The sequence below is a fragment of the Crocodylus siamensis genome, chromosome 12 (assembly GCF_052110815.1).
Source record: "Crocodylus siamensis isolate JL-2025a chromosome 12, ASM5211081v1, whole genome shotgun sequence".
In the NCBI taxonomy this organism is placed as follows: Eukaryota; Metazoa; Chordata; order Crocodylia; family Crocodylidae; genus Crocodylus; species Crocodylus siamensis.
This window is the reverse complement of record NC_143406.1, coordinates 29,889,807-29,909,588: the sequence shown is the minus strand read 5'-3', so window position 1 is coordinate 29,909,588 and position 19,782 is coordinate 29,889,807. Positions and strand designations below refer to the sequence as shown.

General features: G+C 40.5%; 1 protein-coding gene across 7 annotated transcripts in view; it reads right to left on the bottom strand.

The window, feature by feature from the left end:
• Window positions 1-1,120: 1,120 nt before the first annotated feature.
• ATF7IP2 (activating transcription factor 7 interacting protein 2) overlaps window positions 1,121-19,782 on the bottom strand; it is a 55,180-nt gene continuing 36,518 nt past the window's right edge. For all 7 annotated transcript variants that reach the window (XM_090023849.1, XM_090023851.1, XM_090023848.1 and 4 more), the window contains 3 exons: window positions 10,097-10,166; window positions 9,131-9,234; window positions 1,121-2,886 (listed from right to left, as the gene is read on the bottom strand). In XM_090023849.1, the coding sequence (XP_089879975.1) occupies window positions 2,458-2,886; window positions 9,131-9,234; window positions 10,097-10,166 (603 nt within the window). In that variant the 3' untranslated portion in view covers window positions 1,121-2,457. The remainder of the gene's footprint in view (window positions 2,887-9,130; window positions 9,235-10,096; window positions 10,167-19,782) is intronic.

Genomic DNA, 19,782 nt, shown 5'->3' with positions numbered 1-19,782 from the left:
CTGACAGTCAGCCACTTAGTTTCATCCTGCTGGTGCAGGAGAAGCCCAGGTTTATGAACCAAGACTTCACCAGCAAGTTAGGCATGATCGAGATCTAATCCCTGATCTTAGGATGGGCTACAGGCTTCTTTTAAATCTTCCTTGCGCTATTTTTAAAGATTCTCTTGTCCTAATTATATTTTGGTTGTTAAAATAGTCCATCTCTGGTGGTAAGTGGGACAGGGATACTACCTCATGTCACATATTACACTTCTTATCTAAGGAGTCATGCTACAGAAAGGATCTGAGGGCACTCCAGGGTGCTGCTGCATCACCCTGGTTGAGAATCACTGTTCTAGCAGATGAAAGAAAATAAACCAAACTAACTTTTTGTAAGTTGGACACTGCAACCACTGTCAGAAAATTTGGAGAAGAGAATATAAAAATGATAGATGTAAATAGTGTAGCTGGTAACATTTCTTGGGCTCTTTAAACGTAGCAGATTCTCAATTGAATTTGATCATACTGGTTTGGCTAGTTGTAAAAGCACTTCTAATACCGGTAGAATGATCTTGCAGTGAGGATGGGTTCCGAGGATGTCAAACAGAATAATCAAACAGTGTCTCTTCCATAGAAGCTGATGCTATCAAATGTAGAAGTTATTATAGGTACCAGATTCTGAAACTGTATGGTAGTTTTGGACTCCTGAAACATCCTTCTCCAGAGAACTGAACACAGAACTGGAAGTGACCTAAGGGATCATTGACTACAGTCTACCAGTATCACTTTATCCATTTATAAAGTACCATCTTTAAAAATAGTTATTTTTTTGCTTACATTATTAGGATTGGAAGGCTGTTCAAAAGCCTCACTGCTCTAAATAGTTAGGAATCTTATTTCAATTTCTAGCCTAAATTTGCTCATGACTTTTTTAATACCCATACGTCATTGTGCCAGTTTCATCCTTTAGGTTTAGTGGTTTTCTGTTTTTCCTTATGAGGTGATCTTTCTCTCCCATTGCTGTCCCATGGGCAGCACACATATCCCCTCTTCAGCCTTCATTTTGTCAGATTTGTTAAAATTAAATGAATCAGACTATCACTCAATTCTTTACACCTTTGCTTAACAGAATACATTGCACTTATCACTCTCAATTCACTTTTATTATAAATATTTACACAATTGGAAAGGCAACTGCTATGACACTTTAATCACTTTGTAAGTTAATGTTCAGGAACAATCTTTAATAAATGTGTAACCTACCTCTTTGTAATATAAAAATGTTGATAAGTATCATGGTACTATAACTGGGTGGTTTGTGGTGGCACCTAAATGCAAGTGTAGCCACTAACAGTCGGAAGGCACAAATATGGGAATATTTATACAGCAGCAGAAAATACGTATTTATATAATCAATTTAAGTGACTTTCCCCCAAGAGCTTTGTTCTTGCTTTAAAACAGGGATTGGCAACTTACAGCCTACGAGCAGGATCCAGCCCATAAAGCATTTTATCCTGCTCATGAAGCTTAGATATTGACAGCAATTTCAGTTGGAGGGCGAGTGGGTAGGACAAAACTTCTGAAGTGGTAACAGGGGAGAGAACTAACATGCACAGCAGTGGCTAGGAGAAGTGGCTGTGGTGGTTATGAGAACGGTTGGGTCAGAAGTGTTGAGTCAAGGCCGGTGAACAGTGTTATTTAGCCCGTTACCCCCCCCAAAGGTTGCCGACCCCTACTTTAGATGCATGAAAACAAAAATCTTATTCTATTTTTTTTTGTTATAACCGAGTTTCCCTAAAAGTTTCAGTAGTCAGCAGACTGATTAAATAACCTTAAGTGAGTGGTAATACTGAAATAACATTACTTGAATCACAGCAATATTCACAGGTACAAGCAGTTGTCGGAGGATTCATATACTGGAGGCTAGTACTGTATTACTATCTGAATTAAATCAGTATCAGAAAAGTTTTAATTCTTGTAAGCTTGTGTTATTTAGTGAAGGAGAAAGAACACAACAAATCCCGTTTTTCCAGATATACAAAAAAGGAAAAAAGCAAAACTCCCAGTACTGTCATATGTTAGCTTTCGCATCTCATGATTTACAAGTATCATCAAAACCCCCAAATTTATCATATTAACTTTTATTCTAGTTTTTCTAAGTATATTCAGTTCATAATTATCATCTTTGAAAGCAATGGAAATAAGGGATCAAAATATACAATAACTGAAATACAGACCTGCAGTCAACAAAAAAACCCTACCAAAACCCCCTTCATTTTCAAGATTCTCAAAACATGTTTGGAAGATTTTAAGAACAAAATCCATAATATAAATAAGTAATAATACACGTGACAGTTAGGAAAGAGCCTGAGTGAATACCATTCATAGCATTATTAATCCTTTGGCCCTGAATTATTGATAAGTAAAAATATAATACTTTAAATGGAAACAACTGCATAATATAGTTATTGAGGTAGATTATAAATCTTTTGTTAAGGTTTCCAAAGGAAACAAAGTAATTGATTGTATATCACAAAATGGTCCATAGCGTCCACAAACATCTTTTGCCTGTATAGTAAAATAGTACTTCTTTAATACTGTGAACTGGGATAAAGAACAAGCCATTGGCAGGGGTAAAGCCTTTATTTCTCCTATTTTCTTCCATTGTGATACAGTTCTGTGATTAGAGCTTTCATGGAACAGGAACAAATGATAACTCTCTATAGGTGCACACTTGGGATCAATTTCTGTAACAGTCCATGAAAGTGCAATACCTGCTGGATTTTGTACCTGAGCCAATTTTAGTTCAGGCTTCTGAGGAGGAGGAGTGTCTTTGAATTCATCCGTAAGTTTTGGATATGGAGGTATTCTTGGAAATGGAGGAAGATGGGAAAAATGTTCAAGAGCCTAGGAAGCATAAAAATAAACACTTAATAAAGAATGCTGTAGTTTCACATGAGATATGTACCAGTCCAACATTTCTTAGAAGGACTATGAGGATAAGAATACTATGGTAAAAACAAAGCTATTTTGTGAATTTGTTTTCTTTAAAAGGATCATCATTTTTCTCTGCTTTTTCATTCTGATTATATGTTAATTATAGTTTCAGTTTGTAGGGTCGGAAGGGACCCGAGCAGATCATCTAGTCGGACCCCCTGCCATGGCAGGAAAGAATACTGGGGTCAAATGACCCCAGCAAGATGTTCATCTAACCTCCTCTTAAACACCCCCAGGGTAGGAGCCTGCACCACTTCTCTTGGAAGCTGGTTCCAGCCCCTAGCCGCCCTGACCGTGAAGTAGCGCCTCCTGATGTCTAACCTAAACCTACCCTCTGCCAGCTTGTGACCGTTATTCCTGGTCACTCCTGGCGGTGCCTGGGGAAACAGTGACTCCCCCAATGCCTGCTGATCCTCCCTGACTAGTTTATAACAGGCCACAAGATCCCCCCCTCAGCCTTCTCTTGTGGAGGCTGAACAGGTTCAGGTCCTGCAGCCTGTCCTCATAGGGCCTGCCCTGCTGCCCCCTGATCATGCGAGTGGCCCTGCTCTGGACCCTCTCCATGCCGTCGACATCCCTCTTGAAGTGCAGCGCCCAGAATTGGACGCAGTACTCCAGCTGCGGCCTGACCAGTGCCGCATAGAGGGGGAGGATCACCTCCTTGGACCTGCTCGAGATGCATCTGTGGATGCATGCCAAGGTGCGGTTGGCCTTCCTGACTGCATCCCCACACTGCCGGCCCATGTTCATCTTGGAGTCAATGATGACCCCCAGATCCCTTTCCGCCTCCGTGCTGATAAGAGGGGAGTTCCCCAACCTGTAGGAATGGTGCCGGTTGTTCCTCCCAAGGTGCATCACCTTGCACTTGTCTGTGTTGAAACCCATCCTATTCTCATCCGCCCACCCTTGTAACCTGTCGAGGTCTGGTTGTAGCCTGTTGCATCCTTCCGATGTACCCACGTCCCCCCACATCTTAGTGTCATCAGCAAATTTGAACAGGGTGCTTTTTACCCCCTCATCCAAATCGCTGATGAAGATGTTGAACAGTGCAGGCCCGAGGACTGAGCCCTGCAGAACCCCACTGCCCACGTCCTTCCAGGTTGAGAAGGACCCATCTACTACCACCCTCTGGGTGCGGCCCTCCAGCCAGTTGGCGACCCATTTGACTGTGTGGGTGTCTACACCACAGCCCCCCAGTTTCTTAATGACAATGGGGTGAGAGACGGTGTCACAAGCCTTCCGGAAGTCCAGGAAGATTATATCCACTGCTACCCCTGCATCTAACGATTTGGTGATCTGATCGTAAAAGGCCACCAGGTTGGTCTGACAGGACCTTCCACTGATGAACCCATGTCGGTTGCCCCTAAGCATGCAGTCTCCTGCTGGCCCCTCCTGGATGTGTGCCAGCATAATTTTCTCGAACAGCTTGCCTAGGATTGAGGTGAGACTAACCGGCCTATAATTAGATTTTTTTAAAGTGGCAATCTAAGAAGATTTACTGTAAACCCAGTATCTACAGCGAACATTTGTAGGCTTCGCTAGAAAATGGATTAATACAACCATTCAGAGTCAACTCCATCAAAGGTTCTGGTAAAAGGACTGACCAAAGTAAGCACCACTGTGGATGGAACAACCCATTTTCATAGATTGCTTACATAGACTAGAACGTGCGGGAAAATTACTTCTCCCAAGACTAATGGATAAGAGTGAATGATAAGACCAGCACAAGAAACCAAAATAAGGATGAATGCTCAAGGCCTAAAATGACACAGTAAGTATAACTTCCTACTTAGTTGTAGGGTTGTATTATGTCTCCATGTAGACACTAGGATGTCATGATGTCACCAAACAATGTTTTAGTATTTGATGAGAACTAAAAGGTACACAACTTCTGTAAACAAGAAGTTGTATAAGAAGGCTTAATATTTTTGCCCCCTAAGTCTATTATACCTATCTATACCTTTCCACAAGTATCATGGCTGACACACTATAATCTCTTGGCCATGTATTGTAATGATTAGGTGCTTTGTGAGTAATAAACCCTGCCAAGCTTTTGTCTTTAAGTACTAAGCCTGTGGTCACTCCTGCAATAAGATCTTCAGGGGACACGCACCATCTGCAGCAGCACAGACAACATCTTAGCACCACACACAAACTGAGGGAGTCTAACAATATTATTTCATTATCACGTGTGCAGTATGTGTTGAAGATCCTACTACTTTTTTGGTACCTTTGGCCAAACATTTGGGGTGCTGACAGACGTTAGCTACCCACTCCCTCCCCCCAAACAAACAACCCCCCAGTGCTTTACCAGAAAGCAGCAGATTATGGACCCTGGACTTCAGAAAAACAGACTTAGACTCCCTCAGGGAACAGCCTCCTCCAGGAGGCTAGTCTGAGGGGGAAAGGAGGAGGGCTGGTTTATTTTAAAGAAACCTTACTGAGGACACAGGAACAAACCATCGTGATGTGCAGGAACAATAGCAAATATGGCAGGCAACCAGACTGGCATAGCAGAGAACTCTTCAGTGAGCTTAAACAAAAAAAAAGGAAGCTTACAAGGAGTGGAAGTTTGGACAGATGACTAGGGTGGAATGTAAGAATATTGCTTGGGCATGCACAGATGAAATCGGGAAAGCACAACTAGAGTTGAAGTATGTTAGCAACAAGAGGAAAGTCAGGGAAAGTGTGGGTCTCTTACTGCATAGGGCAGGCAACCTAGTACGAGATGAGGCCAAAAATGATCAAGTATTCAATGTCTGTTTTAACTCTGGTCTTCACAAGCAAAGTCATCTCCCAGCCCGCTGAACTGAGCAGCACAGTTTGGGGAGAAGGTGAGCATCCCTCAGTGGTTAAAGAACAGGTTATGGGCTATTTATAAAAGCTAGACATGTACAAGTGCATGGGACCATATGGGATGCATCCAAGGGTGCTGAGGGAGTTGGCTAATGTGCTAGCAGAGCCACTGGCCATTATCTTTAAAAACTCGTGGTGATTGGGGGAGGTCCCAGATGATTGGAAAATGGCAAATATATTGCCTATCTTTAAGAAAGGGAAGGTAGAGGATCCAGGAAACAACAGACCAGTCAGCCTCACCTCAGTCCCTGAAAAAATAATAGAGCAAGTCCTCAAGGAATCTATTTCTAAGCACTTGGAGGAGAAGAAAGTGATCACAAACAGTCAGCATGGATTCATCATGGGCAAGTCATGCCTGACCAACCTAACTGCCTTCTATAATGAGATAACTGGCTCTGTGGATGCAAAGAAAGCAGTGGATGTGATATACCTCGACTATCGAAAGCCCTGCTAAACTTTCTCCACAGCATTTTGCAAGCAAGCGGAAGAAATATGGGTTGGATGAGTGGGCTGCATTATCAGGCTCAGAAGGTAGTGATCAATGGCTCAAGTTCTAGTGGGAAACCAGTATCCAATAGTGCCCCAGGGGTCAGTACTGGGTCCAGTTTTTTTCAATATCTTCATTAAGAATCTGGAAGACAGGATGTACTGCATCCTAAGGCAAGTTCATGGATGCCATCAAGCTGGGGGTGTAGAAGATACACTGGTAGGGTTAGGATTCAGAGTGACCTAGAGAAATTTGGGGATTGGGTCAAAAGAAATCTCATGAGGTTCAACAAGGAGAAATGCAAAGTCTTGCACTTAGGACAGAAGAATCCCATGCACTGCAACAGCCTGGGGACTAACCAGCTAAGCAACAGCTCTGCAGAAAAGGATCAGGGGGTACAATGAACAAGAAGATGGATTCAAGTCAACAGTGTGCCTTTGCTGCCATGAAGGCTAACAGCATACTGGGCTGCATAAGTAGGAACGTTGTCAGCAGATTGAGGGAAGTAATTATTCTGCTCTATTTTGTGCTAGTGAGGCCACATCTGGAGTACTATGTCCAGTTTTGGAACCCCTCCCCCCTCCACCATATAGAAAGTATGCGGACAAGTTGAGAGAGTCCAGTAGAGGGCAATTAAAATCGTTAGGGAGCTGGGGCACATGTCTTCTAAAAAGAGGCTGAGGGGACAGGGCTTATTTAGTTTGGAGAAGAGAAGACTATGGGGAGATTTGATAGCAGCCTTTAACTACCTGAAGAGTAGTTCAGATGAAGCTAGACCATTTTCAGTGGTGGCAGATGACAGAACAAAGAGCAATGGTCTCAAACTGCAGCAAGGGAGGTTTAGGTTGGATATTAAGAAACACTCTGACTAGGAGGGTGGCGAAGCACTGGAAAGGATTACTAGCAAGGTCATGGAATCTTCATCCTTGGAGATTTTAAGGCCTGGCTTGACAAAGCCCTTGATGGAATGATCCAGTTGGGGATGGTCCGGTTTTGAGCAGGAGGTTGTACAAGATGACCTCCTGAGGTCCCTTCATAATAGGACCCTATTATTCTATGGAAGAAGCAGCATATTAGTTTCATCGAGCTTCCCAGCGTCTGTATACATTAGGCCCTTCAGCAGGGTTTTTTGGCACTTTTATCCCAAGCTGATTCAATCAGCTACTGGATAAAAGCATCAAAAAGCCCAGCTGAAGTATGTAATCTATGCAGATGCTGCGCAATCCAGGTCAAACTAATGTGATGCCTCGTCTCAGCACGCACTGTGGTAGTGCGGGGGCGTGCCAAGCAGAAAGTAACGTGCTGGTTTTTTTTTCATATCTGTAAGTAACAGATGGACCCCAGCAAGTCATCTACACTCCAGTCTGGGTGAGCCAAGACAAAGGAGTCAAGGCAGGCCCATGGGATATTCAAATCAATGGAAGGGCAGCCAAGCTTAGAGTTTCGTGGGAATATATAAAATCATTTTCAGTCACCTGTGAATTTGTTCTAGCAACTCATGCAAAATAAGCTTGTTTTGTGGGAAGAGCTTTAGAGAAAATTGCTCCATCACTAGCTGGTTTGGACAAGTCAGCTCTTGCAGACATAAACAAACCCCCTAAATGGTGCTTTACTTTACACTCAGTGCCTTCCCATGCCAAGCCCTATGCATGCCCAGAAGAGGCATGCACCTTAGTTGGACCAGGCTCACCTGACATCTGTATAGATCAGGCACTTTAGTGTGGCTTTTTTGGTGCTTTTATTTAATAGCTGATTGAATCAGCTTTAGCTACAAGAGCCAAAAACCCCCTGCTGAAATGCCCAATCTATACAGATGCTGCAGAGCTGGGTCAGAGTAATGTGTTGCTTCCTCTGGTAAAGTACTTTTTGTTTTTTTTACATCTGCAAGCAGCTGTCATGTACAGGGGTAGTGCCACAGAGAACCATTTAGGTCACAACTACAGACTGCTTTTTAGGACCACCTATAATCAATCAAATCATCTACTCTGCAAACACCTTTTCTAACAGGTAGGGTAACTACTGAAAACTGCAAGAGGAAGAAGTTTTACGCTACCGCAAAGGAGCTGGGAACTCAGCTTTTCTACTGTATCAAGTATCATGTTTAATTGTAGACGTTTTTAAGCTGTTAACTGCTACAAACCATGCCAGAATCATAGTGAGGGAAAAATAAAATAGAACATCTATATATACACCATATCCAATGGCTCTTTAAGCCTAAAATATACAACTCTATACCCACCGAACTCAGAATCCTAACTGCCCTACACTTGTGTATGTAGATATTGCACCTTTATAATTTTCAGACCTTCAGTCTAGCAATTTTTTTTTAGGCACAGCAATAGAACTTAGCACAAGGATTCTTGGACCTATGGCCCCCTTTCACATTTTTTCTAGATTAAAAGATTTCCTTGCCTGGTCTTTGCCTCTACAGCAATGTTTCCCATAAACATTTTTAAAAATGGTTCATTTTAGCATGAAGCAATACTCAATTACTATTTTTTCTGTGTTTGGATTAGAATCCCCATGTTTCAGGAGTCATTATTACAGTAAAAATATTCCTTTTAAGAAATAATCACTAAAGCTTTTTTTATTATTGTTTTTATATTACAATAGGGCCTCCTAGTGGTTTAAACGAAGAAAGCTATCCTTTGTTAGCTTAATACAAATGAAATAACAATGTTACTTCATCCTGAAAAATGTTCCTATTACCATTTTAATTTTTCTTAAATTGCATATTATATGACCTGTGGAGCTTGAGCGCTGGAATTTTCAAATTCCAACATGTAAAAATAAAGAAACAATTAAAAGTACCTGACATGATGTTTGTTCCGGTAGCTCAAGACGATTCAATTTAGGATTTCCTGGCTTTGAAACAGTTTTGTTAAGCATAGATTTCTGTTTTTCATTTACTTTGCCTGTAAACAAAATACAAGTTTTAAATACAACTTTACCTATATAAGCAAGGTGAATTAAAGACATTACTTCATTTCTGTTTACTTTATTTGCACATATACATATGTCAACCCACAGATTTGAAAAGCCAATCAGCATGCTAGACATCTCCATTCCTACAACTGCTTGTTATTAACTTTTCCTTTCATCTAAGATAGTAATAACATTTGGAGAAAACAGCAATAACCAGGAAAGAAGTGTTGCTGTAAGAAGAAAACATAATATTCAGTGAACTTTGGTTACTGATAGTTTTTTTAGTATCATGAAATTGCTTCTGCAGATGGACCTAAGCAAATGCAGAAAGCATTAGCAGTCTTCAGGAAAAAAGAGGCATCATTTAAAAAGAGCATCTGAGTTATCTCCAAAAACAAGAGCTGAGTAAAAGCTATGGCACAATAATGCTTTAATGGTCTCCCAAGGAAAAATTAAATATACCTTGCCCTACATATCTTGGATTTAGGTAAATATGATAATTCAAACTTAAGATGACCCCTGTGAGTAATTAGATTCTATACAAGGAGAAAGTATAAATTTGTTATAATTTTCCATGCATATAATCTGTTTTTGATGGGATGGTTTAGTTGGGGATGATGCTGCCTTGAGCAGGGGCTAGACTAGATGACCATATGCGGTCTCTTTCAGCTTTACTTTCCTATGGTTACTGCTAGAGTGAACAGATAAAGATACATTTTCCTTTTAAGAAATAGGTACAATTTCCAAATCAGCAACATTATTTTTCTTTCAAATTAAGTAATTTATGCTTACACCCATGTTTTAGTTTGATTTTCATCATCTCTACAAACAAGAAATCATTTCCTCCCTCACCTTTATTACAGTGGTGCTTTTCTTCTTCTGTTAGATCAATCACGGAGACTTTGGGGTTTTTTTCTGCAATCTGTAGAAAGAGAGTGTCAATTCCAATTAAATTGTTTCTACAATGGTAGAATCTTAAATTCTAGCATAAATGCTTCTATTAAAGTTCAGGAATGAAAGTGTGTTTGGTAGCTTATATTTTTTAAACAAAAATGTTCTCATGCAAGAGAAAGACAGTAGAACTAACCACTATGCATCTGTAGGAACTCTGGCAATTAGAAACATATTGTATAGACCTTAACAGATAACCAAAAGAGTCAACCAAGTAACAACACCATCTATATAGATATATCTATATGTTAAGGTCTATGCAATATGTTTCTAACTGCCAGAGTTTCTATATATCTATAGGTATCTATATATAGATATATCTATATCGATCTATCTAGCTATCCCAACACAAAAAACCTCTTGCTTCTGTACAGAGATATGAGCGGAAATTTTTCCAGTGCTGTATTTTTCCGTGGGAAATTTTCCATTTCTAAAAATTCATTGTTTCATAAAATTCATTAGTATCAATGAACAGATGCCAATACAATATTAGGCAAGCTTGGCAGTTTCGAAGCTGTAATTAATGCTCTTCAGCTGATTATCCCTATGAAGTGTGAGAGAGAGTACCATGTATGTTTTATTGATTTGTAAACAGGAGGGTAAAATCACTCACATAATAATCTAAACCAAAAATCAAGTTATGAATTCACTTAATTGACTATGCAAGGTCAAATCAGAACCAAAGCTAAAATTCTTATTTTATCTCAGGCTACAAGTGAAAGCAAAACCAAAACTAAAACTGTGATTAGTTTTTGTTTCACTTTCAGTTCAGCAAACACAGAGCAGTGTCTCATTTCTTTTCTGGAGTTGGGGAAGTTGGAAGTGTTTGCATAAGATCTGTTAGTTTTTTAGTGCTTTGGTTTCAAGTAGTTATTATAATGCCTACTCAAAAAAAAAACAACTAGTGTGTGGCATCATTATAGTGAAGTTCAAGCCACTGAAGGAAGGAAGAAAGTTGGTAGATGTAAATATGGCAGGCAGGAGTATGCTAACAACACACCAAGAATGAAGAAACATTTAATAACACGTAGAAACTGTCCTGAAAGAATACAAGCCATATACAGAAAGCTAACACAATGAAGTGGTGGAAGAACATCATCTGAGAAAAGTCTACTTCAGGAATCCTATGCAAGTAAACAAAGTAATACGTTAAACAACAGACAGTACACACTAGCATTTTGTATTGTTTTAAAGCATAATTTTAAAAGCTGTTAATGCAACTCTGGACTATTATTTATTTAAAATATTTGTATCCTGCTTTTCTGCTTGCACTAAGCTTAGGCTTAACAATAATTATTTTTAAAATTACAGAATAGATAAATAATTAACTATTTCAACCCAGAGGAGTGAGCTTAGTCCTCTGGCCAATGGCAGGCCAGACTACACTTCCCTTTGGGTCTGCAGTCCCAGGGCAACTGAGCATCATGTTGAGCAGTACTGTTCTTTCTGGCAAGCTCACTACCACTTCTTCTGATGGATGAGGCCAGACTAGAATAGGCTAAAATAAAAATCTTTTCCCCTTTTTGTTGCAGGAAATTGGTAGCTCAAGCGAAATAGCAGATTTGCAAAAAATGGAATATGAAAATGGTGAGTTGCCAGGTCTGGGGGAAGAAGCAGCAGGAACCTCACTTTCAAGATCGCTGCCACCCGATATACGATCCACCACAAGCAGCTGTTTGAGACAGCTTTTTAACAAGCTTTGTGGACAAAATGTCAAAAGATCAAGAAAAAGCAGGAGACATTAGCTCAAGCTATAAGTTGTACACCTCTTTCCATAACTGAAAATCTATGCTGGAAGGAACATTATGAAGTAATTTGCCCATCATATAAGTTACCGTCATGTTATCCCTTATCACATTCTCTCTTAGACACAGAGTATGACAGAGTTCAAACAATGGTTACTCGAAGACTTAGTCAAACAGAATCATTGACTCTGATGTCAGATGGGTGGACTGATATATACAAGGAAATCCTTTACTGCACATTACGCTAGCAACACCTGAACCAATATTTCTGAAAGCAATTGCTATAAAATTTTCTCATCATACAGGTGAATACAAAGCCAAATTACTGAGTGAAGAGAGTGAAAGTGCAGACCCTCCAGGGTACGAGCCCTTGTAACTGATCATGCGAGTAACACGAAAGCTGTATGGTAAATATTAAAGGCAAAGTATCCTCATTTAACACTATTTGGATGTCTTGCTCGTGGGCTGAATCTTCTGGCAAGTAAATGTGAATACAGGTAAGTTTGTATTCACATACTGGCGAACTGCAAAGTGACTGTGAAGGTATTCAACACTCATCATGTTGCTAATCAGACTTTGAAGAAATTACAAAAAGAGAAGCAGGTGAAGAAAGTACACTTTTATTGCCAGGAGAAACTAGATGGGGCTTGCTACAAAGTGTTCACATAGTTTGCTGTGCACAAAGAACTATTTGCACTGTGCTTCAATAGATGACACAATATCCCAGATTATTTCCATGTACATTCAGAAGCAGATTCTCGACAATGATGTGGTGGTCTTGGTTCAAGTTCAAGGAGCCTTCAATTTGCTACTACCAGTTTCAGTGCCTAGCAAAAAACTTGAAGGAGATGCATCAGGCCTTTCAAATATTCCAGCTGAACTGAGCTTTTGCCTTCTTGACCGCTATCCAAAAAAGAAGTAGTAGTAAAACAAATGCTTACTAAGAGATCTGAGTTTTGCTCTTACCCAGTTCATCTGGCAGCAAACCTTTTGGATCGTCAACACAGAGGACAACATTTATCAGAAGATAAATTATCTACTGCTCTCGATACAATTATGGAAGTAGCTAAGAATGTCCTCAACATCAATGAATTAGCCATGATGACAGACATTGCCGAGTACCATGCAAAAGAAAAACTTTGGAGCAAAGACTTCATGCAGCAGGCAGCAGAGAATATGTCTCCTTTCATATGGTGCAAGTTATACTCTAACACCCAACTGTTGTTCAGGATTGCTCTAAGGATCCTAAGCGTTCCACCAACACCAGCTTCTTGTGAATGGAACTGGAAGGCTTTCAGATCAATCAAGACAAAAAAGAGGAATAGATTAACATATGAGCGCACTGCTAAATTTGTTTCTATTTCTCAAAATCTCTTGCTTCTGGAGAATCAGTCAGAAGCACAGTTAGTGAAGAAGAGGCAGTGTGATAAGTTGCCCTTGCCAAAAGACTTATTGGTAAAACCATCCTTTAGTGAAAGAGAATGTGGTTCAAGTAGTTCTGAATCAGATTTGCCTCGATCTGATTCTGAAATGGAACTAATAAGTGGTGCAAGTGCTTCTACAGACAGTGACAATGAAAATCAGTGGAAGAGAGTTAAACTCCGTTGATGCAGATGAGTGGACAACCATGGCATACCATGCACAGTTCTTTGGATGTACTAAAATTAGTGTGTCAACAGCTTTCAGTGCTTTCTTTTTTCTCTTAAATTTAAACAAACAATGCAAGGGAAGTACATATGATTGTGTACTGCCTTTATATTTTTACAAGTATTGCAATAAAAATAATTTCTTTCCACATAAAGCTTTGAATTTTGTTGAATATAACATTTAAACCACATTAAGTCTGCTGTATTTAATTTTTTTCCTAATCAAATATTTCAGTTCAAATACTTCTGCCTATTGGGACATAAAACTATTGGGGGAATTTTTTGAGTTTCGTTTACTAAATGTAAGTCAAGTAGACATGCTAAATGTAGGCATGGTTTAAAATGAGATTTCAGATTAAGTACATCTTCTAAATGCCAAAAACCATCTATAAAATTATTTTGGGGATTAAAACAAATAAATCTTTTTTGTTTAGGAAAAGTAGATTTGTTCAGTACTCTTATTAATTATAATAATTCAATTAATTAACCTGCAGTATGATTGAATTTGTGATGGGAAATCAAAAACCATCACCCATCAATCAGACTCTCTCTTGAATACTACCGCACCAACATTCCCTTTTTAGACACTATGATCAATATTCAGAATGGTAAAATACAAACCACCATATACAAAAAATCTGTGGACTAACAAACATATTACACAAAACCAGCAACCACCCTAAACACACCAAGAAAACTATAATACACAGCCAAGCCCTCCAATACCACCAGATTTGAACTGAGAATACCCAGGACCATCACCTCGCAAGGGCTTTCATCATCCTCCAGAGAGATAGATCGTACTTTTGAAAGAGCTACCCAGACACCATGTGAAGAATTACTGCAGTACAAAAAGAAAATCCCCACAAATTGCCCACAGTTAGTTACGATGTACCATCCTTCCCTGGAATCTGTACAGAAAAATCCTCAAATAATTGCAACCCGTATTAGAAGAAGCCCTGACTCTTAAAGAGATCTTTCAAGAACCACCCATCTTAGCCTTCAAACAAACACTGAATCTCACTAACTTCATCACCAGAAGCAAACTTCCTGTGGCCCAAAGCACACCAAATGGATCCATACCATGCCGGTACAAAAAAATCTAAAACCTGCTAAATCATCTCTACCACTTCCACCCACAATAACTACATCCGACAACAGAACCATCACCATTTCTAGATCTTACATCTGCACCTCCAGAAATGTAATATATCTCATCCAGTGCACTGAATGCCTGATGAAAAATAGGTAGGCGAAACCAAGCAACAACTGTGTACCAGAATGGGAGCACACCAAAAACCTATCAAAGACAAAAATACCTAATTACCTGTGGGCGCACAATTCTCATAAGCTAATCACTCTCGCTCCAATTTCTCCATTCAAAGAAAATTTACAAAACTCCTTTTGTAGACAAGCCTACAAACTTCATTTAATAAATTTAGTAGATATAAAAAATCATGGACTAAATATGGATGTTGGATTTATGGCACATTATAACCTGCCATCTAATAACCTCAGGTAACGTGTCTGCATTTTACCAGCTGCATTCTTTTATCACCAGTTCAACACTTCCCCTTGCCCCGCCACCTGTCTCACACCTATCATCTTCCACCCCTCTGATCCACACTATGACGCATTTGCATTTTAACAGACCTGCATTTTTGCTCCTATTCTACCCAGAAGATGACAATTCACCAGCAGACTCTCTGTATGCCTGAAAAAGTGTGTTTGCACCCAAAAGCTCACAAAGAACAATTTTTCCTAGTATTTAGTCGGTCTAATAAGAGATATCATGACTACCCAAAGAACCTTGTCTGCATAATTCAATTAATGAGCTTAACGACTTATTTAAAATACTTATTTAGAATCATTTTAAATAAAATGTTATTACAAGTTGATCTTAACTGCATATCTTTCCTCCTATTATTTTATGCAATTGCTTTGTGTTGCTCTACTGCTGTTTGCCTTAGTATGCTGCAGGAAGTAAAAACAGTTTTTTAAACTTACCATCTTCTCTGCATTTCCCTGGATAGTATTAGACTACTCAGAGGTAGGCATATACCAAAAATCAGATAACCCAGATATACTAGTTCTTGCACTTTTAGAGGGTTTTTTTTTTCTAGTGGTAGAAAAGTTGTTCAAAGTGATAGGAAATCTTGCAAGGAACATTTATATAGATTCAGATTTTAAAAAAATCAGAGCAATCTGGACATAGTCTGTCTTAAAAAACGTAAAACAAATGAAAAACCCATATATATCACTTTCCACTACTAAGCGTTCACAACCACAAGCTTTATCTACATAAATGTATTTAGATTGGCTTAGGCAAATGACAATTTGAACAGCAAAGAAGTTATATAATATTTTTAACAGTTTTCTGGAGGATCAAACAAATTCTAGAGATCCAATGTGAATTAAAAAAGAAGTATTAATGCAGAGTATCTGAATACCTATATAAAGCATCTTAGGTGTTTAGTTAAGTGTACTAACTACCTAGTTCAACCTTACAAAGAGAAGGAATGACGTTAGACTAGAAAATTAAGTGAATCATTTTCATATACATATATGTCAGTAACTGAAGTACTAGTTTTTAGGAGAAGTTATTTTCTTTTCTATTCTTTAATTAAAACCCAGGGCTGCTTGCAGACATGGGGAAAACAATAAAAACTTTAAACTCAGCATGCTCCTGCATGGAGCCCAACACATGCACAGAAAGGCAGCGTGTTAGTTGCACCTTGGTTTCCCAACGTCTGTAGAGAGCAGGGCTTTAGTGGGACTTTTTGGTGCTTAGCTAATAGCTGACTGAATCAATTTTAGCTAAAGCACCAAAAACCTCTGCTGAAATGCCCGATCTAAACAGATACTGCAGGGCCAGGTTAAAGTAATGTTCTACAGCTTCTGGTAGAGCACAGCCCCCAGGGAGGTTTAGAGTACTTGAGAAATGGAGCCCTGAATGAAGAGTTGGTGGTGGTGGCAGCAGCAATCCCTCATGATCAAGGATGATCACTCCCATGGGTCAAGTAAAGGGTTGTAAATGAGTCCACTGATGGCTAAGAAGGCTGATCATAGAGCTGCAGACTCTGGCAAATGCCACAGGTGATGGTTAAAGAGAAGGTCAGGCCAAGGATTTCTTTGTCTGGCTTCCTTTCCTTCCATTTGTTGTTTTTCTGTCTCCAGGGTGAGATGGTTTTCCTCAAAGTAAGATGTACCTTCTCTCACAAGGTGTTGCCATGTAGCTCTGTCCCGAGCTATTTTTTTTTAAGTTTCCGGTGTCAACGGCAAACTTCTTAATTCTCACCTTGAGGGTGTCTTTGAACCATTTTCTCTGGCCCTTTCATGTCCTTTGCCTTGGCTGAGTTGGGAATATAGCAGTTGTTTTGGTACACATACATCAGGCATGCACACATAGTGCCTTGTTCACCATAGCTTGTGTTGAGTAATCAACACTTCCATACTGGTGGTGTTAGCGTCAGTGAGGACACTGGCAGTTGTGTGACAATCCTCCCACTTCATTCCCAGGATCTTCTGGAGGTAGCGCTGGTGATGGCATTCCAAGCTTTTCAGGTGGTTCCTGTAGGTAACGCAAGCATCACAACCATAGAGGAGAGCTGGGGTCACCACAGCCTTATATAGTAGGAGCTCTGTTCGAGTCCTGATATTGTGATTGTTGAACACATGATGATACAGTCTGCCAAAGGCAGAGCTGGCACATCAGATCCTGTGCTGGATCTTCTCGTTGATGTCAGCCTTCCAACATGGCTGTCAACGTATGCAAAGTTTTCAACGTTCTCCACCTCCTGTTCATCAATAAGGATTTTTTCCAGGGCAGCTGATTGGCCTAGAGCAGGCTGGTGAGGAACCTTTGGCTTTTTTTTAACATTAACGGTCAGTCCCAGGCACTGGTATGCTTGAGAAGCAGTTAAGGGCTGTTTGCAGGTCCTCCTCTGTATGTGCAATGACATCACAATCATTGGTGTACTGAAGTTCCACAATTGAGGCCGAACTAACTTTGGTTTTGGCAAATAACAAATATTTAGTTTTGGGATGTAGGCAGGGGAGATTGAAAAGATTCCCTTTCATCCTGTACTCAATGCTCATACTATGCGGCAGACGGTCACAGATGAGCATCTTGATGACCACAAGAAAGATGGAAAACAAAATTGGTGCGATAACATGGCTCTGCTTGATGCCAGTTTGAATGGCAAAATGCTTTGTAGTGGAGCCACTGCATAGGATGGAGGCAGTTATCTGCTCACGAAGGAGTATTAGAATGGTGATTAATTTCCCAGGGTAGCCAAACTTCGATCTTCCATAGAGCCTCTTGGTTAACAGAGTCAAAGGCTTTGGTCAAATCAATAAAGGCCATTATACAGCTTCTAGTGTTCTTGGCATTTTTCCTGGATCTGCTGGACTACAGAAGTCATGTTCATGGTGCCTCTCGGTGGTCTAAAGCCACACTGAGGCTTGGGAAGGATTTCCATGGCAAGAAGGAACAAGTCAGTTCAGCAGAAACTGAGCAAGGATCTTCCAAGTGATGAAGGAGGCTGATGCACATCAATAGTTTCCAGTCTCACTTATCTCCATTTTTAAGAATGGTGACAATATTGCCATTTCTTAGGTCAGCAGACATTTCCTCAGTGCTCTAGATTTAAAAAAAAAACTGTGTGGAACAAGTTGGTCATTGTTTCCCCACCAACTCTGAAGACCTTAGCTGGTATGCCACCAGGGCCAGATGCTTTGCTGTTCTTCAAACTGTCTTACTCACCTGGTGGATGACTTCAGAGGTTGGTGAACTGGCAAGTGCTTCCCTCACTGGATGCTGCAGGATGGATTCAAGAGTTTCAGTCACCACTGATTCTTGGTTCAGGAGCTTTTGGTAGTGCTCCTTCCAGCTGTTTTTCATGGATTCATTTCTGAGGAGTGTAGTGCTGTCTTCAGATCTAAGCAGGGTACGTCTGCAAGAGCTTGGTTCATACACAGCCCTGGTTGCACTGAAGAAGCTCTGCATGTCACGACTGTCAACAAATTGTTGGATTTTGGTCAAACCAGTCCTAATGGCATTGGGTGATAAAGCCAACTGATTCTGTGCAAACCTCATGGATGGTCTCCTTTAGAACTTGCCAATCTTCCTCAACACAAGTACTATCATTTTCAATCCAAGAACTGGCAAGTTTCTTGCTGAGATATGTTTGGAGGGCTTCATGGTGTCTAGGGGTCTGAAGACATTTGATGCTCTATTGTCTTCAGACCGATTTGGGCTGTGTGTTCAATGTTTAACACAACCCTAATAGACATGATTGAGTTCACTAAATGATCAATACAGCAGTCATCGACTCCTCTCATAATTCATGTGATATAAACGTCTTTTAGATAACACTCTTAAAATGGAGTAGCTGAGGACGTGCCATTGTTTCAAAGGGTGGGGTGGTATTACCAAGTTGTTTTGTACCTATCATGTTGTCTGAAGACAGAGTTAGTAAAGACAAGGTCAAACTCTGCACACACTTACCAAGTAAGAGGATGCCACTGGAACTGGCCTTCCCCACTCCTTCCTTCCTAATAGTGCCCTTCCACCATTTAAGGAAGTATGGGCTGGATGGACTGTAAGGTGGGTAGAAAACTGGCTGGTGCCCTGGGCTCAGAGAGTAGTAATCAAAGGTTCAATGTCTAGTTGGCAGCTGGTAACAAGTAGAGCACCCCAGGGGTCGGTCCTGGGGGCTGGTTTTGTTCAATGTCTTCATCAACAACCTGGAAGATGGCATAGAGTGCACTCTCAGTGAGACTGCAGATGACACCAAGCTGGGGGGAGTAGTAGATACGCTGGAGGGTAGGGCTAGGATTCAGAGGGATCTAGACAAAATTGGAGGACTGGGCCAAAATAAATCTTATGAGGTTCAGCAAGGACATGTGCAATGTCCTGCACTTAGGACAGAAAAATCCCATGTACCAGTACAGGCTGGAGGCTGACTGGCTGGGCAGCAGTTCTGTAGAAGAGAACCTGAGAGCCCTGCACTGGCTGTGTGCCCCCTACTGGCCTGAAAAGGGGGGACACAACTCACCACCCCCACTGCTGCTGGGGGGGTAAGGAACATGTTACCAGCGTGGGGCTCCCAAGACAAAGGCAGCAGGGTAGAGAGCCCCAAGCCTACAACAGGTAGCCCGCATCTGCCCCTCATACAAATCTGGGGGGCACATA